This window comes from Sinocyclocheilus anshuiensis, unplaced genomic scaffold, assembly GCF_001515605.1.
Source record: "Sinocyclocheilus anshuiensis isolate Anshui unplaced genomic scaffold, SAMN03320099.WGS_v1.1 scaffold620, whole genome shotgun sequence".
NCBI classification, from domain to species: domain Eukaryota; kingdom Metazoa; phylum Chordata; class Actinopteri; order Cypriniformes; family Cyprinidae; genus Sinocyclocheilus; species Sinocyclocheilus anshuiensis.
Window position 1 is genome coordinate 188,969 of NW_015557087.1, and position 10,828 is coordinate 199,796.

At 37.0% G+C, this 10,828-nt stretch overlaps 3 protein-coding genes across 4 annotated transcripts in view; 1 reads left to right on the forward strand and 2 right to left on the reverse strand.

Annotated features, from left to right (window-relative positions):
- LOC107677024 (neuronal acetylcholine receptor subunit beta-2-like) overlaps positions 1-3,546 on the forward strand; it is a 32,903-nt gene extending 29,357 nt beyond the window's left edge. The window contains exons 6-7 of one of the 2 annotated variants that reach the window (XR_001632794.1): positions 1,274-1,968; positions 3,537-3,546. Coding sequence is in view for 1 of the 2 variants with exons in the window: in XM_016471804.1 (XP_016327290.1) it covers positions 1,274-1,426 (153 nt within the window). In the remaining variant the exon portion in view is untranslated. Of the gene's footprint in view, positions 1-1,273; positions 2,258-3,536 lie in introns of those variants that run through there. The other variant, XM_016471804.1, reaches the window with a different exon arrangement.
- Positions 3,547-5,248: 1,702 nt separating this feature from the next.
- Positions 5,249-6,737, reverse strand: s100t (S100 calcium binding protein T). The gene is made up of 3 exons (XM_016471805.1): positions 6,683-6,737; positions 5,763-5,928; positions 5,249-5,679 (listed from the first exon to the last, which is right to left on the reverse strand). Exons 2-3 carry the CDS (start codon positions 5,925-5,927, stop codon positions 5,503-5,505), a joined length of 342 nt encoding a protein of 113 aa, XP_016327291.1. The 5' UTR covers position 5,928; positions 6,683-6,737; the 3' UTR covers positions 5,249-5,502.
- Positions 6,738-8,903: 2,166 nt separating this feature from the next.
- Positions 8,904-10,828, reverse strand: part of LOC107677027 (protein S100-A16) — a 9,203-nt gene continuing 7,278 nt past the window's right edge. Inside the window, exons 2-3 of the mRNA XM_016471806.1 lie at positions 10,268-10,395; positions 8,904-9,804 (exon numbers count right to left, since the gene is read on the reverse strand). Of these exons, the coding sequence (XP_016327292.1) occupies positions 9,646-9,804; positions 10,268-10,387 (279 nt within the window). The 5' untranslated portion in view covers positions 10,388-10,395 and the 3' untranslated portion in view covers positions 8,904-9,645. The remainder of the gene's footprint in view (positions 9,805-10,267; positions 10,396-10,828) is intronic.

Consider the following 10,828-nt stretch of genomic DNA (forward strand, 5'->3'; position numbering starts at 1 on the left):
GATATATCACGGTAATGAATATGCACAATATTGTTATCGTGGGCTCTTCTAAATACCGTGAATAATTATATATTACAAGTTATTCAGAATTTTGAATGCATTTTAAGAATACTTTTCCCATCAACTGGTCAATGCACAAAACACCGCTGTATGCTGCGTGAAAGACTCGTGCGCACTGATGTAAATAAGCACGGACCAGAAGCACATGGCAGAACATGTGAGAGACGCTCTAGATGAAAGCGCACTTTCACTCTCTGACAGCAGATGGCGCTAAACTGCAGAAATAATAATAATAATAATAATTATTGCATTTAAATGTTCAGTTATTTTTGTTATAAGAAAAAAGTTATTAAACCTGTTATACTGTATTATGACAGCACTTTTTTTTTTAAACTAAATTGCAATATCGTGATAATACCGTATACCGTGATAAAAGCATTAGCAATTAATCGCAACATGAAAATTTTATACCGGCATATCCCTAGTCTTGACAAATTTTCTTTTTTTTTCCTTCTTTTTTTTACAGTTAATTAGGTTAAATTGATTATTTTCCAATTCATTTTAATGTTTTACCATTAAATTAAAAATTCAAACTGCAATTCTATTTCCTGTTAGCTACCTCAGCATAAATTAATTGTAAAAGCATTCTCAATTCGAGTAATATAAACCACAAAAAAAAAAGTTTTTATGGTGCATTTTTGTCATTTTTAGAGAACAAAAAAATGAGAGAATGGAAAATAATTACAGAAAATAACAGTATACAGGTTTGGAATAACGACTGATAAAAAAAATAACCGTTTGCAGCAAATAATGACAAACTTTTGAAGGGAATTATTTCACTCCGTTCACATCAGTGTTATTTTAATGTTATTTAGATACTATTATAACATTTAGATTTTAACATTAATATTTTCAATTAGCTTTCAGTTTTATATTTTCGGTTTTAATTTCAATTTACATTTTAGTAATTTTGTTATGAGCTATTGTCATTTTTATTAGGTTAATTTTTTATATTTCTATTTAGCTTTAATTTTTTATTTCAGTTTTAGTTTTAATAATTTTTTGTACTAAAACTCTAATATGAGTTAGTTGCCAAGGCAACATTCCAATTTTTTTGAAAGTTTTTCCATCTAATATTTATTTTTATTTCATCTTTATTTCAGTTAACGAAAACTATTTGTAATCATTTTATTTAACTATGCCTACCCTGCTGTACATCCCTAAATCCATCCATCAGCCCACTCCTTAATCTGCTGTTTTTTTTATCTTACAGGTGAGTGAGGACTGGAAGTATGTCGCCATGGTGATCGATCGTCTGTTTCTCTGGATCTTTGTGTTTGTGTGTGTCTTTGGCACAGTCGGAATGTTCCTTCAGCCTCTGTTCCAAAACTACACAGCCAAAACTATCACCAACACACCCGGCTGACTAACCACCAACCCCCTCCACAACAATGGACGCTATACACCATCAGTTGCGATGGGAGGGCGAAGGGAGGAGGGGGGGTCTGCCGAAGGAGAGGGCAAATGTCACTCTGGACTAACGTTAGGTTTATACGAACCTTTTTTGGAATCTCACACAGAGTGGGGATTTAGTCCAGGATTCTCATTCAGGCCTCTCGTCCAGTCCACCTTCCCCTTCTTTTAGGTGAAAAACCACACAAGCCAATCGGAGAGAAAGGAGACACCTGTTTACTTTGCTCAGCAGCCAATCAGCACTCTTCTCTGCAAACAGAAAGCCATCCACCGCCCACAAGCTCCGAAACGAGCAGTCTGCTTCCTCAAGAGTCACATGACTTGTTATCTGTACATGCAAGCTAGTCAGACAGGGATGAACTTAAATGCCCGTTTTAACATCATTTATATCAGATTTTCATAGTTAAATCTGTCTTATTTATTTCTTATGGTCTAGTAGCCTGTCATGATCCATGTATTGCAACAACATTATGATTTCTGTGCGAACATACAAGTGTCTGGTCCTTCGAAATGGGCTTTGATGCAGTATTGTATTATTATTATAAATATAATAAATGTGTGAATTGTATTACTACAACACACAACAAAGAGGGAGGATGCCTGGTGAGATGTGAGTGACAGTGACTGTGTATAAATACTGAAGGTACTTTAAAGTTCAATTTGCCAAAAAGGGGGCCCACTGTGGTGTAGAACAGGGTTCCCACCCATAAAAATCCTTCCCTAGCCTTGTGATTTTTCAGTACAACACTGAACAGATGAGCTCTGAGCTGAATGAGTCCCTTTGGTCCCTAAATACTTTACAGAGGTCTGCAGTGGTCGGGCAGACTGGCTAATACATCGACAGACGAGTCTTAAAGCACCTCAGAGTTCAAAATGAAGAGACTGGAAGGCCAAACTGACATGAAAAGTTGCCATAATGAAATTCTGAGCAGTACTGCATTATTTTTAGGCCTCCTACACTTGCTTGCATTTCATGCCCTTTCTGTCTTCTATCCTTTTCGTCTATCTCTCCTGTTCCCATCAATCCTCTCACACGACTGCTTGCTTCCTCAGAAACACATAATAGCTTCTCATGAAAATATAAACCACTGGTTATGACCATTCTCATAATCAAAAACACATTTGGTCAGTGGCTTTTTAGATTCCTTGATTTTAAGTCATTATTTACTCGATGTAAAAGTCTGTGAGCCTGTGCTTGCAAATCAGCAGATTTCCGCATAATTTTAACACTTGTCATTCCCAGATTCTGTGCTTCTTATTTGTTTATTAAGTATTTTGGCAAATTTGGTTATGATTTATTTGCAGAATTTCAGTACTCTCAGCTCCATTTAATAAATTTGATTTAAATATTTCACAATATGTATTAAAAACATAGTGAGGCAATATCATTGCTAGCTATTTCCTCTGCTAACTGAGCCTCCATATCCTTCTTCCTATTTGCATATGATACTTGACCCTTATGAAATTAAGGGCCACTAGCTGGCAGTTAAGACTTTAAGTGTGGATTTCTCTATCAGTTTCATCCATATGGTTCATTAAGCTGGGAATCTCCAAAACTCATCTTTCAGAAAGCAGATTAGGCAAACATGTTCACCCCTGGATTCAATTTTTTTCTTGACTATATTTCCTGAGCGCTTCAAATGACCTCGCACTCATGCTTTGCCTTTTCAGTCTTTCTCCTCCACTCATATTTCCCTCACCAGCAGTGCTCTGCAGAAAGCCCTATTACAAACCACAAAGCTGCATAGTACAGCTGCTCTATTTGACCGTTAGCTTTTAAAAATACAACAGTATAAGGGTGAAAGTCAAACTATGAATGCATTACTTTTGTCTTTGTTTTTGGCTCCAAGTAGCATGAAGTCTCCAGTGACTCACAATGTCTGTGCTCACAGTGTGACATCAACGACGAGACATAAGTCAGTATTCGCCACACAGAGTCGTGTCTCTATTCATTAAAGCATTCTGTCCATGAGAGCAAGCAAATCGGCTTTCATAACCATAAGTGCTTAAGTCTCTCCAATTCATCAAAGGAAAAATGGAATGAAGAGAAGAGACAAAGGGAGGAGTGTTTCTCCCTATGTTATGTCATGTCAAGTCAACCTGTTCAATAATGCAATAATCCAGAAGTGTGACATCACAATGATTCTGTGTCAAAATATCTGTGTGTAGGCCAATAAGAGTGCACCGTCTTATTCACATTAATGGCACTTAAATGCCCGTCTCCTATCCTCACCTCCCTCTTTTGGCTGACCGATCACATTTATCCTGTCAAATAAAGATTAGAAATTCATCATCTCTTTGTGTTGGACAATTCTTGGCCTATTTGCACAAATAACACTTTGTTATTTCTCTGTTAGGGAAAGTCAAACTCAATGTTTTGCACTGAATACAATGTCGTTTTCATTTCTGTTTAAATCCTCAAACAAGATGGGCAAGAGGACTTGGCTTTTGTGTTGCTCTGCTGCCCAAGGACTTGTTCACCAGTCTCTAAACTCACATCCGTTGGCACTGCCACCTCCTGACAACATAATAAATTCATGTCTTATCTCAAGTTGGCTGCGCATCCTCCTTTATGAAAGCTCTTCAAGCCAAATTTTCATGAGAGCAGCTTAGAGAAAGGAAATGCACGTCCACATATTATATTAATGTGACCTTCAGTTTATGCTACATAAAACAGGACCTTGCTTTTGTATGTTCCTACATCCCTGGTGACGAAAATAGTGAATGCTTCATGTAGAATGCAAGAAGATATAATTTTATTGAATAATAAATGAGCATGATCATGCAGTCTTTCCTACATTGAGCAAGCGACTGTCTGCAAACATGAAGAATCGAGTTGCCCTTCTAGACAAATACCGGAGACCTTTCCTGTCTAACCTCAGCTTTGATTCAATACTGGCCTCTAACGGTCAAGACTCTTACTATCAGTGTTCATTTTTCTACAGTATTTCGTTTGTCATTTTTGTCTTGTGACGAAAATATTCTTTAAATTGATTCAGTATTGTGTTATTTCATATTCATTAATTTTAGTCAGTTTTACTCTAAATGGCATCTAATTTTAGTGGGTAAAATATCATGTTAGTTCAGAGAAAGTGCAACAGAAAACATTTTATGTACAGGCCTACAAATATGGCTCTTACAATATCCCAAAATATACAATATAAAATATGTAGTAAGTAATAATGCTTTGTGGGAGAAAAAAATAATGGAACAGATGGTCCAAAATAAAAATCTACTCCCCTTATTTTTCTCCAACCCAGAATAATCATCTAGAAGATGCAAGGTGATTTTAACTTCTCAAGTAGCTTACCGTAGATGTAGTCCATATGATTCGTGTGCGTTATTCCAAGTCTTCTGAATTCAGTCGACTGCTTTATGTGAAAACTGCCTGTAATGTAAGTAAGTATTCATTCAAAATCTGGCGCGCAAACAGAAAGTTCTGTTAGTTTACGTAAGCGACAAACAGAAGTAACGTGATTGTGACACGGTTAAAAAAACATACGTGTTAATATCTTTTTTTCCATTTTCGTCAACAATATCTTTTAATTGTAATGTTTCATTAGTGACGAAATACAGTTCGTTAACAAACTATGATCATCAGTAGCCTAATTTTGTTGACGAGATTGCACTTCCATCTGCTGCGAAAAAAGGACACCAGCCTCATTTATTTCTTTTAAATCTGCAGTTTATTGTTATATGGAGAGTTATAACTCCAATTGTTAATAAACAAAAGAAAGGAAGAAACACATATTCACATATTCAACAAAGACCATGTCAAAATCGCATTCCTAATGCTTTCATTTCTAATAGGGTCAGGGGACGGAAACATGTTGTGCCTCATGGAACATTTTGTGTACCCAGGATTGCATGGATGCAGGATGTGGATGCAGAGATGATGTGAAACCTTTTTTAGTATCAGTAGCCTAAGGAAGATTCATACACACATACACATATTCCCCTTCTCCCCTCATTTCCCCCTCATCATCATTCTCTGGTCATGTGTTGGCTTTTGTTCAGAGAAATGCAGCTCTACTCTTTCTTTTCAACCTTCTTTCCATCCTTTTCGTGATACTCGAGGAAGAAGTCGTTGCAGGCGACAGTGAGGGCACCAACGAGGATGACGAACTCTGTGAAGTCTACCTCACCATCGTGGTTTGAATCCAGGTCTCCCATAACTTTATCTACCGCATCCTTATCCTGTGCGTTCTGTGGAGCAAGAGAGGTGCAGATAAAGTTAATCAGAAACATCTGACTTTCACAAAGAAATCAAAACTCCGTTTTCCCCTTACCCCAAGATAGTTGCCCAGCTCCTGCGTTAGCATCTCTTTAAGTTCCTGCCTGCTAAGAGTATATTTGTCACCCTCATTTCCAGAGTACTTATGGAACGTCTGGATCATCAGCTGCATGGCGTTCTCCAGAGTGGAGGCATTCTCTGAGTTTAGAACATTAGACATTCTGGAAAGAAAGATTTATTGGTCACTGTAGTGAGTGACTGTATTCAGACTTATAAATGCACTCAAGAATGCACAAAAGGTTTTCTTTAGTATTTCTGTCTCATTTTAAATATTTAAAAGCACAAAGCAGACTTATTTTCTCCAGACCACAACAGTAAAAACATTTCAAAAGAAGCAGTTATATATTCTCAGCATAACATGCTTTGACCCCCTCCTTCCCTCTCCAGATCATCCTACGAGGGGCTTAACTTAACTACAGAAGGGAAATGTGACTTGCCTGATAAGGGTGAAATCCTAAACTGGAGAAAACACTCTGAACCTGCGGAGGAAGTTGTAATCTGAGCCCACAACTCACTACACACACACATATATTTAACCAAACGCTGCCCTAGGTTTGAGATTAGCCCTGTCCTGATGGATGAACTGATAAACATATTGGGTTGTGTTGGCAAAAATAACTTCAGAGGAGAAGAAAAGCCTCCTCAGATACATTATAGAGATGAGCCACAAGCCACACAAAACTTGAGGTGGAGAGCCATGTTAAAAAATTTTTATCCAATAGCAGCTCGATGCATCAAACTTTTCTTTAGCATATGATGTGATGTTCTGTCTGTGCAAAAGATGCCCAGGTCTTTATTTAGCAGTCTGGTCCAAAAGCTAATTAGAAACATCAGGCAGCATGAAAGCCATCTAGCATATAACTCTAAAATTCACAATTACAATCTGTTCTTCTATCCATCTTTTCTTTCCCTTACCTTGTTGTTAGATGATTGTTGCTCTTCTGTTCCTTGAGGAGAGATGAATGTTGGTGAAGACGGGAGGCGATGGGCAGCATCTTATATACCTACTTGGTCCTCCTCCCCCCCCTTGCTCCATCCATCCTTCATTTGTCTCTACCTAGCTATTTCCCACCTCTTGTCCTCTGTTTACACATTCACAATGTAAGAAAAAATACGAGGAAGTCTTATATAAAGGAGTAAATGTGATGTTGATTGTTGTAATTGAAAGAGAGAAAGTTCTCTGCATTAGACGGTAACTTGAGCAAATGAAAACAAGCCACATACTCAATGTTTTGTTTTATTGATCAACACTCAGTTCACGAATCATGAATATACATCCATGTGACTACATGTATCATAATAAGCTTTTAATTAATCAATTTTCAATTTGTGGCAATTTTCTTTAAAAAGGGGTCATACGATGCTATTTTAAAGATCATTATTTGTTGTATTTGGTGTAACAGAATATGTTGACATGCTTTAATGTTAAAAAAACACATAATATTACAAATACTGTACATTATTGTAGGTAATCTATGCCCCGCCTCTCTCAAATGCGTCGTTTTCAACAAAGCCTCCTCCTTTGACAAGCACAGTCTGCTCTGATTGGCCAGCTGACCCGGTGCATTGTGATTGGCCGTACATATCAAATCAAGTCAAGTCAAGTTTATTTGTACAGCACTTTTCACGATACAAATCATTGCAAAGCAACTTTACAGCAAATTAAGTTTCTACAATATTTAGTGGTAGCTTATCAGTGGTGACTGTCAGTTAATGTACATATGGCAGAAATGTACGGAAAAATCCATTTAAGACGTAATAAAACAGACGATGAACACTATTAACAGCAATTATTATATGATGCAATCAAACTTATAGCAAAATGTGGTAGTTCTGTATGTTGTTTCAGGGTTGGCATCATCTGAGGTCCTCTGAAGGGTTGGCATCATTTCTGCTCAGGAGTTCTGGATCCAGACTGAAGCTTGTGTAAATCCTAGTTACCACGGGATGTCAATCCCGTAGCAAAAAACAGAGAAACAAATAGAGACATAATTAGCGTAGCTGCTGTTCCAACCAAGCAAAATTGATTTGTTTAACCCAAGCTAAAGAATAATAATGTGCATTTGATCAGATATAACTGCAGTACAAGATTATGAGATGCATTATTTGAATGCTTGGCCAAAGAGATGTGTCTTTAATCTAGATTTAAACAGAGAGAGTGTGTCTGAACCCCGAACGTTATCAGGAAGGCTATTCCAGAGTTTGGGAGCCAAATGCGAAAAAGCTAACATGTAATGGACTTTGTTGTGTCACTAAATACCAGTCATGTTTTCATGCTTATCTAATGATACAAAACATTAATGTATATAAACACTCTGAAAACCTGGACTTACCTGAAAGAAGAGCTTTTGGGTAAATAGATATGTTTGATCCCAAAGGTTAGTTATATGTACTGGCGCATGTCACATTAAACTTTTAGAGACATGATAGTTCAGCACCCTGAACTAAATGATTTATCTGCTGTAATTGATGACTTAGACACAAACATCGCTGTACTGAAAATCAGTCAAGCTCAAAATTTAAACGTCTATAATATATTATGTAAGTTATGCAGTTATCTATCAGACACATTTATATATGTAAGTATATAAGTCTATATAACTGTAGTTAATTTCGTGATGCACTTTTTTAGAATTATTAATATAATGGCACATAAGCCATAAGGTGAAATAGGGTCAGGTGCCTGAGGACTGATAATGTTACAGGCCAAACAAGGTTACATGGAATAAACAAAAAGCTACTTACAACCCAAGGGTCTTTAGAGGTGCTGATAGGTGCTCAGGCGTGTGTGTGTGTGTGTGTGTGTGTGTGTTGAGTGAGCATCTGACTACAAGTGGTCCTGTCACACCTGATACTGCTGCACAGGTGTTAATTCATCATTAAGCAAATGGTGTCCATACACATATGCCAGCCAAGGCTTGGGACTGAAAACACACACACACACACACACACACACACACACACACACGGACACACAGACACACACTAATGGCCAAATTCAAAGGACACTATCAAACACACAAAATGTGTACACATAAAAATATGTATTCATGCTAGGGCACAGGCTGTACCCAGAGTACCATGATCTTTAGCTTTTATTCCATGTCTGACAGTTAAAGGATGACTAAAATTACAATTTTGTAATTATTTCCATATTTTAATTGAAAGGTTATACAAAAACAATTCTCCAGTAGTGTAAAATTTCACTTTTTTAAATGGACAAATCTGATGTGTATACAACATTGGCATTGCCTCTATTTTTTAGTAAATTTGATGGCTTGCATTCATCAGTTATGCCTTGTTTTAAGCACTAATCAAGCATATTTTGTTCCCAGTAAAAACAATTAAATCATATATGAAAACACAGGAGCCTTGAAATAAAACCCTGTTTACATGGAAAGCAAAAAAAAACACAAAAAAAAAAACGTATGCAACAAAAAGTTACTTGATTTAGCACTTGCACATGGCCACAGGTCAGACATTGTTTTATAATTTCATAAATGCGAGTACATTGCAATATCAGAGACTTTAAGTGTGTTTTCAGATCATTGCAGATTTAATTGCAGATTTTTGATTGCACTGAAGACCTTGGCTAGTTGTTACAACAGGAAGTCACAAGGGCTAAAGAGTTGTGTTTTGATATGTATGTTAAGCTGCGGTAATTTTTACACAATTTATTAATACAGTGTGTTTTGGCCAAAACAATGGTTTGATATTTTTTTGATAAAGCAAGCCACGTTGAAAACAGTTTAGTAAGTAAAAAATGTGACAACTAGCCCCAGTCTCTCTTATTTACCATGATTACTGGTGCAAGACTCCAGCATTACAAATGATTGTCAGTGTCATCAACCCAAGTGTCATCAATGCTTTTGGGCTTCTTATTGTTCACTGGCTGGAGTGCTCCGTGCTTTCTGCTCACTCAGTGAGTTGGCCAGGTAGCCCACCAGCGTCAGGTACTCCTGGAAACTGACTTTCCCGTCCTGGTTGTCATCCAGGCCTTTCATCATGTCCTTCACTGCTGAAGAACTGTCAGTGTCCTGAGAGAGACAGAGAGAGTGTGAAATCCTCAACTATTTAGCATTTGCCCAATCAAGCTTAGTTCTTGGAATATAGACAGCCAATGAAGCGCAGTCTTGACATTTTTTTGTTCTGTAGGGCGACATGCTATACTTCATCTAAAACGACTTTAAAATTAATTTAGCTAATTCTTTTATAATTATCATGCATGCAGCACTTATGACCTCATATTAATTGAGAGATTATGAAATATTTATACTTTTAATTTTAATTTAATTGTCACATGACAGGACCACCTAAAATAAACTAATGAAGGCAAAAGGGTGATTAAACAATTATTTAACAAACATATTCACTTCTACATGTATACACTGAACCTAAAATCTTTATCTTGTAATCCACGGACATGTTATGTGTCAACTAAATGGAGTAAAATGAGAGATTTGTTAAAAACATCCGGACATATGTAGGAACTCTGCTTACGCTCAGGATGCTTCCCAGCTGACTCTGGACTAACTTTTGGAAGCTCTTCCCACCCAGGCTCTCTTTTCCTCGTGCTGAAGACAGGAACTGCATAACAACTGTTTTAATGGCACCCTCCATATTTGTAACTGTACAGAGAGAAGAACATCACTTATATACAACACTTACTGATTTAGTTTTCATTCTGTCACAGTATGTGTACCTCATGCACTAAAAAAAAGTGTAGGATTTCACTCAGAAATCACTAGTAAATTTCACAAATAATTACAAAGAAACAGCAAGTAACACTTAATTACATATAATATAATATAATATAAAGGATGGGGCCTATTCCAGTGTATCAGGTCGAAGACAGGAATACAACTCGAACGGATGGCCAGTTTATCACAAATAATATAACATAGTAAAAATATATTTCTGTCAGGACCACTATCGTCAAAGATAATTGACAATTAGCATACAGTTTGGATTGGCGGTATGGTTCCGTTCTGGGCAAGAACTCCCTGTGCATCCATGCAGCCTAGCATGGATGAGAGCAGGGAGAGCAGCGATACCCCCCAC